At 34.1% G+C, this 15254-nt stretch overlaps 1 protein-coding gene across 1 annotated transcript; it reads left to right on the top strand.

Annotated features, from left to right (window-relative positions):
- Positions 1-1699: 1699 nt before the first annotated feature.
- Positions 1700-8140, top strand: LOC145605227 (uncharacterized). The gene is made up of 7 exons (XM_081661265.1): positions 1700-2725; positions 3245-3484; positions 4174-4263; positions 5841-5990; positions 6097-6221; positions 6564-6693; positions 7768-8140. Exons 1-7 carry the CDS (start codon positions 2162-2164, stop codon positions 7891-7893), a joined length of 1425 nt encoding a protein of 474 aa, XP_081517391.1. The 5' UTR covers positions 1700-2161; the 3' UTR covers positions 7894-8140.
- Positions 8141-15254: the final 7114 nt, after the last annotated feature.

Below are 15254 nucleotides of genomic sequence, written 5' to 3'. Positions count from 1 at the left end.
AAAATCATTGCTATATAAAAATAAGGTTACATTTAGATTTTGACTTTTATTTTATATAAAATCTAATAGCATCTCCAATGGTTTATAAAAGGGACTTGCTTGCAAATTTTAAAAAAATCAAAACTGTAGCTTGACCATTGGAACAAAGTTGACATACCTGTTTGGAAGAGCAACACTGCTTGGAAATTTTCAAGATTTATATATTATTTTACAAAATTGGAGAGTGGTATGCACGGTTAATGGAGATGCTCTACGTGATCTACAATTGCTCAAAAAATAATGCAACAACCTTTTCTTTTCTTTTTTTTTTCTTTTTTTTTTCTTATCTTTCTTTTTCTAAAAAAAAAATTACATTTTAAAATCAAATTTTCATCTTTACCAGAAGTTTTAACTGACATACTCCAGCTGATGTTGACTAATGTACTTCCTAGCTTATAGGTTATATGTATACTTTTTTTATTCTTTTTCTTAAAAAATTTACAAACATTCATTCGTAAGATTCACTTGTACCTAGATTGTACAAGATTATAGGTATTTTAACATTTAAAATTTTTGATTACGTTATATATGATAACAAATTAGACTTTGTCAATAAAAGATTTTGCCAAAATTTTACATATTTAACTTTGAATTATTAGCTAATACATCTATAAATAAGTTTTTTAAACTTAAGAATACAACCAGTATATTGTTTCATAAAAACATAATCTACAAATACTTTCATATCTACAAAATAGCAATGAAATTTTCAGCTCATGTAGTGTAGTAAATAAAATATTACATGCAAGCTACAAATTTATATAGCCAACCATTGGAGTACTTTGTAGCTTGCAATAATGATGTGGCAAATCAAGCAACAACTTCTTGTAGCTTGCCATTGGAGTACTTTGTAGCTTAAATAGGTTGTAGCCTCAAAAATTAACATGACAAAGCAAGCTACAAGCCTTTATAGCTTACCATTGGAGATACTAGTAAATCTCTTAAAATATCAACTTGCACATTATTACCATTGCATATTTAAAGATTTTTTCTTCTCCGTAACAGGTATATTTTTATTGATTTAATATGTATTTAATGCGTTTTAATATTGGGTTAATCAATTCAATTATTTTTTTATAATTATATTTTTATTATAATTATTCAACATCCGTGCATTGCACGGGATTTTACGTAGTTAACATTTAACGGAGAAAGTAGTCAAAGTACTATAGATTAGCTTGATCCTTAAAATACAAAAACCATACAAAACCACATCAATTCGCCTAAAAACACCTCACAACATATCTAAATTTAAATACAACACATCAATCCCTTACTTATCCAATATATCCAATTAAACTTAATCTTAAAAAGACACTATCAATACAAAAACACATCAATTCACCTACAAACGCCTCACAAGTTCACAACCTATCTTTTTTTTTTGAAGCCAACAACCTATCTAAATTTGAATCAATTCCACATGTTTTTTTTTTAATTTATTTTTTATTTTTATTTTTTTATTTTATTTTATTTTTTTTACATCCCATCATTATCCTTTAATTTCCATCTCAAATTTGTCAAAAAAAAAAAAAAAAAAAAATTCCATCTCAAAAAAAAGCAAAATTCCAATCATGTTCCATAACCTTAAACACAAACACAAACACAAATAAAGATTTTTTATTTATATTTTCCAAAATTAGTTTCTCAAATCCACAAAAAATAATTTCTTCCTAAAAACGTGTCAACACCGCTTTAACCGCTCTCTCCTCCCCTTCTCTCTCGCCGACTTTTTCGTCCTCCGCCCATCACTCCTTTCTCACTCTTATCTTCTTCTTCTTCCCCCTTTTCCCCAATTTCCCCCAAATTCCTCCCAATATAAACCCTAACTTCCCCATTTCACCTCAGATCATCCAATTTCACTTCGATTCTTCATCCTTTTGAATGTTCAACTCATAATATTCTGTTGGGTATAATCAATTTTTCTGGGGTGGAGAGAGGAAGAAGATATTTTCCCCCAAATTCCTCCTAATATAAACCCTAACATCCCCATTTCACCTCAGATCATCAAATTTCACTTCGAGTCTTCATCGTTTTGAATGTTCAATCCATAATATTTTGTTGGGTGTGATTAATTTTTCTGGGGTGGAGAGAGGAAGAAGAGGATTGAATTCGGCGGCGAATGTCGGTTGAGAGATCGTTTGAAGCTTGGGAAGAGGTGCAGCGACACGGCCAAGACTTGGCTGATAAGCTAGCACAAGGTTTTACTGGGTTGATTCAATCTCATATTGCGCCGCCTTCATTTGCGTGGCCTAATCCTCCGAGTACTAAGCTTTTCGATGTCGAATTCGAGTTTCCTACCCAGAATTTTGTGCCCAGGGATTTTGGGCTTGCAATTGATAATTCTGGGATTACTGGGATTTTTGATATTGGGAATAGGATAGGTCAAGCTGGGGCTGATTTTGGGGCTTGTGTAAATGGGTTGGTTCAGCAGTTTTTTCGGTCGATTCCGGTGCCGTTTATGCATAATGATAGTGATAAGGGTATGGTGAAGCTTCATCATGCTGATAATGGCGGGGAGAGGAGTGATATGAGTATATTGGTTAGGGAGGAATTGGGTTCATTGGCAGAACAATGGGGGGATTTAAGGTTTTCTGAGAAATCCGAAGCCGGCATCGATGGAGTTGCTGATGAAGAGCTTTCGGGGTTTAACCTTAAAATTGCTGGTCTTTTCGGTAAATCTCAGGTATAAACCACTGTCTATGATATATTGTCTATGTTTACTTATAGTTTTGATTTGATAATTTGGAAGGAAATTCATTTTGGGTTTCTTTTTACATTGATATAATACTTGAAGTTACACTGTTTGCAATGTCATGTTATAAACCACTGTCTTACTGTCTATGATATATTGTCTATGTGTGAGTGTGTCAAATTATTTTATTTATTTTAGAAAGAATAATTTTTATTCAATTAAGATAAGTTCGATAATATCAGACCAAATAAGTTCAAAGAAAATAAATTCTGACAAAAAAAATTTTGCTGCAATAAATATAAGTTTTGCACTATAAATAGAAGTTTTGACACACTCACACATAAGTTATGCTACAGTGATGATAAGTTCATACAAGTTTTCATATAAAACATAATCTCATTTTATTCTCGATTCTTCTATAAGCACACATGATACGTAAAAATGTATGTATGCTGCTCTGTCTTGGTTCTTCACCTTGTCTCTGAAACATCTTATTATTTGTGTATTTAGGGGACTGTAAATGTTACATCTGCTTATGACAGTAGAACTCGCGACATTCAAAGCTCTGTTGTTGCGCGTGGTGATCTATGGAGACTTGAGGCATCAAGTGGTAGCTCTACATCAGGAACTCATAATTCGTCTTTGTTTCTGGTCCAGCTTGGACCTCTTCTCTTTATTCGTGATACAACACTTCTTTTGCCAGTTCATCTATCCAAGCAGCACTTGCTTTGGTATGGTTATGATAGGAAGGTGCGTTCTGCTCTTTGTCTGTATCTTGCTTATAAAACATAGTTGATAAGGTGAATCTAAATACATTATTGCTATGAAACTACCCTGTCATAATAATCTATAAATCACAATTGGGTTTTCTTTCCTCACTTTAAAAAGCAATCTTGTATGTTGCATAATGATATTGATCTTTCTGCTTCATGAGGTTTGTCAATATGCCTCAATGCTCCAAAACAAGCCATTTAACCTGATTTTGATCCATTTCTTCATCATCTCTATTTCTAACTTTGATTCAGAATGTTTAATTAATTAAAAGTGGATGAAATATATTCTTAAATGATTTATAAGCATTCTTGCAAAACTTTTGATGCATCTCTATCTAACCTACTCATAAAGCCTTGACTTGAGATCTTTTTTGAGCTTTTGAAATTATGGTTCAACTTAATTAATTCTAATCAACTATGGATTTGTTACACTATTAATAGACTACAGGTGCAAGTTGCCTTTGGCTTGAAAAAAGAAGGGGGGTGGGGGTGCGGGGTTGCTCATTCATTTGCAGCCTTAACCTTGTATTAGAAAGAAAAGGTGTTAGATTGACCCTTCTACCATCAATATGCCTAGATATGTATGATTATAGGTTTTCTCCGTAACAAGTTTCTTTTACTTTTCCAGATGGATTTTAATTGCCTATATGTTGCATTTGTTTTTAGAATGGTTTGCACTCCCTATGTCCAGCAGTATGGACTAAGCACAGAAGGTGGCTTTTGATGTCAATGATCTGTCTCAATCCTTTGGCTTGTGTAAGTTCAACTCTTCTGGCATAAATTTGAAGGCATTTCATATGAGATGTTACATTTGTTGTATTTTGAAGGGTTTTAATTCCTCCAAGACGTAGTTAACCCTACCTTGTTAAGTTGCTATTTTACTTTAAAGCATCTGTCATCTCTTATATTTCTCCTGTAAGACAGCACATGGTTAAAGAAGAGGTTTCTTTTTATGTCAGGAGTAAGGAAAAGAGGACTGAGTATTGTATGAAAAATAATGGAATGCAGTAGTTTTTGTATTGTGATTTTTTTTGGTGATTGCCCTTGCTAGCTTGACAGGATTCACAGGCTCTGTGTTACTTAGTTATTCATTTTTGTACACAAGTGTTTTAGAAAATTGCAGCTCAATTAGCATAAAAAACGGGAATTCTCAATGTTACTTTTTTTTTTTTTTTTTTTTTTTGGTAAGTAATATATTAAACAAAGGAGTATGTACATAAAAAACGGGAATTCTCCTAGGGAATCTCCCTAACAACAACCAACAAAATTAGGACAAAACAAATCCAAAACAGATCCTCTCCCAAGAAGACAAGCTTAACAAAAACAACCAAACCCCAAAACTACAAACTATACAAATTATACAGACTTTTTTAGGCTATAAAAACCATTTGCAATTAGCTGCAGTCCATCTCTTATCAATTAAATGTTGAATTCTCCAGCAAACTTCAGCTTTAACCCTCTCCACAGTCCAGTCAGGAGAGTAAACAGCCTTCAACCAGAATGCAGTATTCCTTGCAAACCAGATGTCGTGCAAAAAACAGTCAGGACAGCAAAACCAACTTTTCTCTGCTTCCCTGCTTTAATTTTAAGATATTATTATAAGCAGTAATGTATTCTAGTTAGTTTAGTGATATGGTGCAACAGAATGTGTACATAACACCACTAGTTGTCATTTTAGTTAGAGTTGCTTTTTTAAATTGAGCAATGACCACATTCAAAGAACTTGGTGAAGAAAATTGATGTTGTAGTAGATTTTTTGTACTGAACAAATCACTTGTCCCTGAATGTAACGACAAGTTTGCATCATCTCTTTATGACCTTTTGCTGATTAACAGTAGTTTGCATCATCACTTGTCCCTGAATTGGTAATTTATTTTGTAAAAGTAATATATTTCCCCTCATTTTATTTATGTCATGAGATGGGACCTGGAAACTATGAACCAATGCCTAAAATTGAGCGAAATGGTTTTCTCTATAACTTTTTTGTAGTTTGCACAAAACATTGTGTATGAACCAACAGTATACTGTATACTCTATATGGTTAAAGGTATTTGGTGATAAGAATCCGTGCTTAATTTTGTACTTGTAAGATGACTTAGATCCATGGTTTATTACTGGAGCGCCATCAAGATCTTTTACTCTATGGTTTATTACTTAATTCATTTGTTGTAATGAAGCTTATCTTGTTTTCTCGGAAAATTTTGTTATTAGGATGTCTTTTGTTACAGTCCCTGCTATTGGATGAATTGTGTACATGAAGGATGGTTAGTGTGTTTAATGCTGTTTATTTTAAATATTCTCTAAAATTTTCCTTTATGTGCTTTGCCTTGCAGTCATTCATGGATCTACAGTTTCCAAATGGGCAGCTTACTTATGTAGCAGGGGAGGGACTAACCACTAGTGCATTTCTTCCTATTTGTGGGGGTTTGCTTCAAGCTCAGGGTCAATACCCTGGTGAAATGAGGTTCAGTTTCTCTTGCAAGGTTGGTTAGAGGCCTGTTCAACACTATTTTGCTTTTTCTCCCATTTATTCTTTAAATGTCCTGTTTTCTTCAGCTGGTTTCTTATTTATTTTATTGGTGTTTGCAGAATAAATGGGGAACACAAATTACTCCAATGATACAGTTGCCGGATAGGTCATTTACACTTGGTTTTGCACAAGACTTGGCTTGGAAGCGTTCCGGTCTCTTGGTGAGGCCAACCATTCAATTTAAGTAAGTATGAACTTCCTTGTATCCTTACACTTTCCCTCGTGTTTTCATTCTTTTCAGGTTCTGTCTAATTTCAAGTGAAATCTGATTATGATTTTCATGCTGTACTACCTATATCTTAGGATTATAGCTTCATGTACCGAGGCTTGGTTTGTCAATGTAGTGCTGATTAGGGTGGGGATTAAACCGACAAAATGTTTCACTTTTCCGATAATCTGATGGCGTCATGTTGGATTTTAGACATGAAGATTGGCACTGTTGTATTTTTTCACTTCTACAGCTTTTGGCCCAAATCATGGGATTTGTCATTATATCTACTAAAATACCTCTACTTTTATTTGTTAGTCTATGTCCTACCTTTGGTGGAAGTGATCCTGGTGTACGGGCAGAACTTGTTCATTCAGTCAAGGATGAGTTGAATCTCATTTATGGGTGTTCGTACTCAACATATTCGTCAGCATTTGCATCTGTATCTGTAAGTTGCACAATGACCTTTGTTGATTTATCTATTTAATTCTTGCCTTTTGCTGCATAGCTTTCATTTTAATGCCCTTTTTCCTTGGTCAAATTTTGAAATTCAGCTTGAGGTCCTTTTAATATCTGTATCCTTGCACTTTTGGTGATGGTACTGAGTGCAAATGCATTTTCCAGTATATTTTTGTGAATGCATAAAACTGGTTAAGTGACTGAGAGATTGAGAGGTATAAGTGTAATTTTGTAGTAGGTTCTGCAACTATCCTATGATCTTTTCATGTTTCATGAAGTATGTATGTGGCTATGATTGCTTCATTTAGTTTTCCCCTAACTTTCTCTTCAGCTATCATTGCTTTTTTGAATGCTAGTGCTAGAACATTTTTATAAGAAGTATCTTAAATAATAATTTGCCTCTGTATTAAAATATTATGAAAGAATTTGCATTGTTTCCATTCTCCCATAAAGGATAAAATACTAGCTTGTGTACATATTTTTGATGTAACCCTAGTGCCCTTGAGCTTTTGGTCAGACAGTTTTGACCCTCTTTTTTCATGAAGAGTTTTGCTTTCACTTTTAGTGTGTGTGCTCTTTGCATAAAACTTATTTTAACAGTTGGAGCTGAATTTATTGTATCCATGAATTTAACTTCTTTTTACTGTTTTCTGAATTGATCTTAAATTTTTGGAACTTATGTGAACTAATTTATTTATTTATTTGAAACTTTCATAAAAGGTGAAAAGAATACACTGTTAGTATGTGCATATTTGAACATTAAACCTTATGTGATTACAATTGTATGAAATTATTTTTATTACTATTATACTACCAATTATACATTCATAATTTCATATTGTCAGTTATGGGTTTTCTTAAGATCTAGCAATATGTGAAGTTTTGCATGGCATGTGAAAGTTTTCATCTTATCTTAAAATTCAATTGATTATTGAGTTACAAATGTAAATTCAGATTAAGATGACTTGTGGCTGGACACGATACTCTTTCTCTTATGCAAAGTCTTGCGAAATCGTCTATTTTGGCTCATATATTTACATTTTTTTCTGCTGCGAAATTTCAGCTTGGTAGGTCTAAGTGGAATGGGAATGTTGGAAGCACTGGGATTGTCCTGAAAGCTGAGACTCCTCTCTCAAATGTTGGCAGACCTGCGTTCTCTGTACAACTGAACAGTGGCATCGAGTTTTAGCCCCTCCATGCCACATCATGTATTAACTTGAACTGTATATAGTACCACACTTGTAACATACCTTACAGCCACCTGTAAATATCGACATTTCCGTAAATACTGGTACATTGGTACCTTGTATTATCTAAGGATCCATAATATGTCTGGATTCTGAAATTTTGTGGAACTGTCTTCTCATACTTGGAAATGTTTGGAATAATGAATGCTCGAGCAGCTTTCAAAGTATGAAATTGGTTCACTCTTGCAATCGTTATGCTAGTATGTGTAGTTATAGAGTAGTGTTTAATCATACTAGTGTATATTCATAGGTTTTACTGCATTTTACTTAAATACAAGAGCTAAGTAAGCAAGCAAGGAGAGCCTAGAAAAGGCAAGGGTCTCTCCATCTCTTAGAGGATTGTGTCCATAATCTGGTAATATAAGCTTTGCTTCTTCTGGTCGGCTCGTATCAGCTTGTGCTTTATTACAGCAATCACTATCTCGTTCTTTTGGTCTTTTTAACGGTACTTGAATTTTAAGTCGCGGTCATGTCTTGCCCTCCTCTAGTATATCACTTCCAGGCTCAAGTACCTCTTCATCCATCTTAATTTCAAAGGCGAGCATATCCTCACAGTAACTACTATGGGTTAAAGTCGATAGTTCTTAACCAATTTTTCCTCGCCGAGCTTTAAAAAGTTTTAAGAGAGAATAGGGAGTAAGGCAATGCAATTGTAGAAATTGGACTCGGACTTTCTTTCTTCTCCTGTAGAGCTCTGATAAAGTCACCGGTGGCAGGTTAGAACAGTTCTCTAGTCTAGGTTATGAAAAAAAAAGGAAGGTAGTTGACTTAGTGCTTGCATTAAGGTAGTTGACTTGCTTATTCAAGAGAGTAAGGTAGAACTACTCTTGCTTAGTGCTTGCAAAGCATTGAAGGGTGGACGAGAACAAGAAGCGTTCGCCAACTTTTATAGACATAACATTACAAGCAAATAGAGCAGAGAGCTTACTGTTTGTTTTATTAGAGTCACGAGCTTGTTGTAGTCGATCCTAAAGGGAGAATCTTGCTACTTGTTATATCACCGCGTCCTTGCACGACTCGAATTTCTTTTCGAAATACCTTTCCCCCCTCCTCCCCCCGTTATATCGTCCGAACCAGGCCGTATATGGAGTATAGCCAAGTGGTAAGGCATCGGTTTTTGGTATCGGCATGCAAAGGTTCAAATCCTTTTACTCCAAATTGTGAACAGCCGATCGGATCTGTCAAGAACGAGCTAGCTGACGACTAAAGGGGAAGCTTTTTCCAAGCTAGAAACCCGAGCCCAGCTTGTAGCAAGCCAAAAGTTTTACTTTTTTTCTACTTTCTTTGCTAAGAGAAGAGAGAGAAAGGAAAGACAGATGGCAGAAAGCAATCCTTCCAACCAGCCAACCCGTGGAATTGAACACAATACTAACGAACTTCACCGAGGTTCTTCTAGAAATATCCTGGCCCTTGCTTAACTCCTTGTTCCGTTAATCGGTCGCTAGTTGATCTGATCGGACTCTGGACACGCGAAAGCCCAGCCTGGGAGGAATGCATGGTTCCCTGGGGCTTCATGGGACGAAGCCCGAGGCTCCCTCTCCCTCTAATCTAACCCTTTGCTTTGCTCCGTGCTGTCTCCCTCTAGTTGCCAGCCATAAAGACTTTTTTCTTGCTTGCCTTTCTTACAGGTGTAAACATACACCATAAAAAAAGGATATGCAATTGACATTTTTTAGTGCTTGGAAAGCATTAAGGAAAGAAATCTACCCTTACTTTTAGCCTTCTCAGATAATGGAAAAGAAGCTTAAAATGGCTTAGGCTTTATCACATGCTTTCAAACAGGCTTGAGATATAAAAAAACTGCTTTATTGCTAGATGGATTGGAACTACTAGTACATATTACAGGGGAATAAATAACAAAATCTTATCTACAGCCCAGCCCTTCCGACAAGAACAATTATGCCTTTTCCTAAAGCCTTTTACTAGCTAACTAAAACACCCTACCACGGAAATTATAGTAAGAAGGGCTGAAAGGCCATGTCATATTCCTCGGGAATTTGCCATAACTTTATAAAGGAAGAACTAAAAGCAGCTTAAAAATAATAAAAAGAAAAGGGTTTGGCTTACCACATGCGAATTGAAGAAGCTGATTTCATTCATTTCCTTTACCGACTTTAGTAGCATAGATAGCGCCTTCTAGGCATGAAACCACTTGGAATGCAAAGCATTCTTTTCGACCTTGTACCAAGCTAAGGGATCATAGTCGGGCCGGAACTCTTGATCTATGAAAAGAAGGTTTGAAATCAATCAGTAGGGACTGATAGGCATCATTGAGGGTATGACCAATGAAGTACTGCTGAGAGCAATAGACTGTGTAACTTGAGAGAACAAAACCGCATTGGATGAGTTCTCGTCACACTGGATCTTCTTTCAATGCAGTTGGGCGATTCGGCTTTGTCAAAGCGAGGGATAGGGGAATACACAAGATCTTGATTTGTCTTAGCCGTTACACAAGATCTTGGCTTTGTCCAACAACTTTTTTTCACCAAATACTAGTAACATAAACATCTAGTGCTTTGACTGCCAACCTTTACTACAAGCTACTAGTTGACAAGTAGTTTTTGCTTCCATAATTGCCATCTACTTGTGAAATGAAAGTGATAAGTTTTGTCGAACAAGAATGTAGACACCGTTTGACATTTGAGGCACGTAAGTTTAGATAAGTTCATGCAAAATAAATTTTTTATTTTTTATAATAGTAAATATTTCTTATTATTGACAATTGTAAATATAGACGCTTTGACTTATTTGAGATTAAATCAATCAATAACTATATACTAAAAGACACACCACCAATGACATATGTCATCTTCTGGTTTGTCCTTTTTTTATTATTATCTTATACAATAAATTATTTTAAATAAAAAAGATTTGGCATATCTTTAACACAAATATTTTTAGCTGTAAAATAAAAAAACATATACATTCCACTAAAAGAAAATATTCATAATTTTTTCCCTAATAAAATAACTAATATACAGTTATTGATTAGAACCCATAATTCAACTACAAGGTATTCTTATAACAAATCAATGGTTATATACACACACACACACACACACACACACACACACACACATAGGGGAGTTTTTCCCCGAGTTTTTAGAAGCCACGTGAGATCTAATTTTCTTAGCGCGCCATGTATGATTATATATTTAAAATACAACCAATTAAATAAGAGATTATTAAAATCTTTTACAATTAATTAATTCAAATGCCACGTAAGCAAAATTGGCGAATGAGATTTTTTAATTTAAATTAATTAAATATAAAATATTATCTTTTGATATTAGGAATTTATCTAAATATATATAACCAATTTTAGCACAGTAATTAAAATAATTGTTTTAAAAACACTAACAAAGCGTGCATTGCACGGATTTCATCTAGTTAATCATCAATCAATAACTAAATACTAAAAGACACACCGATAATGACATGTGTCATCTCCTAGAGTGTCCTTAGTTTTTTTTAATATTATTTTTTTATTTTTTGTTTTGCAAAATAAAATGTTATTAAATAAACAAATCTTATACAAAAATAATTTCGCAATCTTATACAATAAAATTACTTAAAATAAAAAAGATTTGACATATCTTTAACACAAATATTTATAGCTATAAAAAAACATATACATTCTACTATAAGAAAATATTCATATTTTTTACCTAATTAAATAATTATTTATATAGTTATTGATTAGAATCCATAATGCTAAATTGCTAATGCACATAATATACTTCTTACCTATGTTTTCCTATTATTTATTGTGCAAAGTTAAAGCATAATTGTCAATTAGCTTAGATGGTTAAACAATAACCTTTCGTCTAAGATGTCAAGTGTACGAACCCTTTCATCTATATATTTTTTTTTCAATATAGTTGAGACAACATGGAAAATTGTTGGTTGTTTGGATGACGTGACATATTGAGGAGTTGAGTGGTTGACGTGGCATAATAAGGAGTTGAGTAAGTGATGTGGCGAAATGAGGGGATCAATGTGGCGTACATACGTTCTTAGGAACGCCTTTTAATAGATTATTAATTAATTAATATAGATAGACATTCTTAGGAATGCTTTTTAATAGATTAGTATAGATAGATTAGGTCAAACATTGACTTTGGTTTACCTAACATGATTATATAATCAAGAGTTTAAGACTTTGCATAATTGCATTGATATGTTTATTATATACTTATATTTATTTGGTGGTGGACCCACCTTAGCCCTTAGGTCACGGTGGGTCACGTGACCCAGTAAAAAAATTAAAATCAAAATTAAAAAATACAAAAAAGCTCAAGTCTCAAACGACAAAAACCAGAGAAAACAAAAATAACGCTCTTCTTTCCCCCTTGATCTTTCTATTCGACTCTTTGATTGTTGTTATAATAGATTGTTGTTAATTATAGCTATAGGTTTTATGTAGGAGCAAATAATTAAAATAAATAAAATTTATTTCTGTTACAATAGATTGTTGTTAAATATACATGTATATATTGAACATTAAATATCCATTTTCATGAATATGATTTAACTCTATTTTAATAAAAGCTATAGATATAAGATGTACCATAAATAAGAAAAAAAAAATTGCTGAAAAAATAAAACGAGTAACCCTATAACTACACTGATGAAGTAACCCCTTTAACATTGACCAAGTAACGACCCTACAAATTCACAGCTGATTCAACCATTTATTACCACCTTTTAAAGGGGCCGTTAATCTAAGAGAGAAAATAGAATTTTGAGTTCTCTACTTCTCTAATTGCTCAAGGAATCCTCTCCCTTATCAAATTTACAAGTCTTAAAATACTGTGATTTTATATTAGGAATAAAATTGTCCAGACATTCTTTCATATAGTCTAAAGGTATTAGCTATCTTTCCTGGTCCCAATTCCACATCATTTCTTCCACCTTCATGTCAAAAATTAAAACCTTTTCTTCTAATAGGTAACTGCCAGCACTTATACGTCAATAGCATTAAAAAAAAAATAGTATAAAGCCTACATGCCCTAGTATACTGTGATTTCACGTTAAACTATCTATGATATTGACTGTAAACAGATTCTAACAATGAATCTGGTAGAAATCATGACCATCAAAAGGCTTCCATGCACCATCAACTGTTAAAGAATGTCTCAACAATAAGCACTATACTAAAAGCAATGGCAATACAGGTTGGAGCTATGAGGTTCATTAAGCTAAATAAGCAGCTTACCAGAACATTGGCATCATAATCCACATTGCGGGCATGCAGTTGCTCAATTGAGTTATTCATCCTGAAATTTTTAGTCCAACAGCACGTAAACACAGCATGTCCCAGGGACCATAATATGGTCAGCTAACAGGAGGCCAAGCTGCCATTGTACAAACATAATCTGAAAGGTATAGGGCCTTGTAAGGCATAGATATGGAAAATACACATTGAAAAGCAGCTCATGTAATAATATCATTATCTCTAAATAGATGGCCATCAAGAAGAAACCTAGCTAATTACATTAACATGGTCTCTACATAGAACCTTTTCGAGAAAGGCCCATAGACTGTCGATCAAATATACCTTGATAGTTTAGATGCCACAAATAAAGTGGTCAAATAATGGAGAGAATTATACATATACAAGTAAACAATTCAGTATCAAATAAATCCCGAAAAATGAATCCTTCAGGCTTCAGCATTGTCTGCTGGAAGGTATTTACTTCCTCCAGTCCAAAACAAGTGTCCATGTACTACCTATTCTAATTTCGAGACAAATATATGACAGAGGAGAAAATATCAACGATGAGAGCAAGTATCAGAACATACTTCATTGTCCGTAAATCATTACTGAGATTATACATATCCATCAGCATACCTGCATACCTATTCATGTAAAAATTTCCTGGATTTTGTTTGACATTATACATATAAAAACTGGAGCTGACTTGCTGATGGATAGGTATGCAGGTATGCATTAAACAGGCAACATCATCATTACAATGTACCTTATTTGAACAAAAGCGTGTTTCGCTAATTGACTCAATGCTTTTTTTTTTTTTTTTTTTTTTTACGGGTGATCTTAACACTTTGAACTGGAAATTTTGAATTATATCAGAAACTTTTATTAGATAAGATGTAATCATTCAGGAGGATGCTTAAATCTAGTTTTGTAAGTATGCACCAATGCATTCCTAGGAAACACCATGCAATTTCTCCGCAATAAAAGAATATCTTGACACAAACGGTATTCCTTTTCGCTCTCTTCACCAGCCCACATTAAACGACATTTCAAGTTCTGAATTCAGATAAAAATGAAAATACACCTGAACCAAGTGAAAAAGTAGTTTTGACAAATGACAATCATCAACAATTACATTCCAATATATCAGCCAATTTTGCACAAAGACATCAACTAAAGTAGCATTTTCTACAAGTCCAACTTCAATCAAATAAATCGAAACGCAAAGAAAGCAATAAAATAGTCAATAAATTACCGTTAAAAAAGACGGTAGAGAAGATACGCTGATCAAAAGGACAAGAAGCAAGGTCCCAGATCTCATTTGGGTGAGAGAACAATCCTTCACATACAAGCTAGCTCAGTTCCACCATTAGAAAGACGAATCAAATGCACCTAATCCCCAAATCTCACAAAGCAGCATGATGAGCGAGATGATACTGCTTAAGGTCACCCATCTACATTCCAACAGCCTGAAGTTATCATGAATGATTTAAGTGAGCAGGCTTGTGCTAATCAAGAGCAAGGTAATCCAAGCAGAGAGCTCTTTTATTATGTCACACTTTTCTCTTTTTGTTCTGTGACTTGCAATTCTGAAATGCCATTGCTGTTTAATCAGGAGAGAAGTGAATGTATGTTTGGAAAGACTCTTCAAAGTCCTTATGTTCTACTGGTTACAGGGATCAGTTTCAGAAGGTACAAACCGATCTCCTATACATGAAAAGCTTCTACGAGGACGCAGAGAGGCTCAAAAGGAAAAACGAGCTTCTGAAATGCACTCTAGCTGATTTGTAAGAGCTTGTCTATGAAGTTGAAGAAATACTTGCAGATTGCCACCTTTTGTCAGATAGCTCAGGAAAACTTCTTCATGAGTTTTCCCCTACAAAGGTTTCATCCAAATACCAAATGGGAAAGAGGTTGGGGGAAATTAGTGAAAATAATACTAGCATCAAACATAATATCTCATCTTTTTTTGTGCCGCTTCCTAGTCTCTTCATGGTAATAATGCACAAGAAGATGGACCACTGAGATGGAGTTCTCCCATCTATGATCATATTCATGTGGTTGGATTAGAAGGCGATACAAGAA

The sequence above is a fragment of the Chenopodium album genome, chromosome 22 (assembly GCF_948465745.1).
Source record: "Chenopodium album chromosome 22, dcCheAlbu1.1, whole genome shotgun sequence".
In the NCBI taxonomy this organism is placed as follows: Eukaryota; Viridiplantae; Streptophyta; class Magnoliopsida; order Caryophyllales; family Amaranthaceae; genus Chenopodium; species Chenopodium album.
The sequence above is the reverse complement of the archived record's forward strand: the minus strand, read 5'-3'. Positions and strand labels throughout refer to the sequence as shown.

What these genes read in the sequence shown, in the direction of transcription:
- LOC145605227 (XM_081661265.1), top strand. Translation starts at nt 2,162, where the DNA reads ATGTCGGTTGAGAGATCGTTTGAAGCTTGGGAAGAGGTGCAGCGACAC. An exon ending in GTCTTTTCGGTAAATCTCAG is followed by an intron (nt 2,726 to 3,244) that starts GTATAAACCACT and finishes TTGTGTATTTAG; the next exon opens with GGGACTGTAAATGTTACATC. An exon ending in GTCTCAATCCTTTGGCTTGT is followed by an intron (nt 4,264 to 5,840) that starts GTAAGTTCAACT and finishes TTTGCCTTGCAG; the next exon opens with TCATTCATGGATCTACAGTT.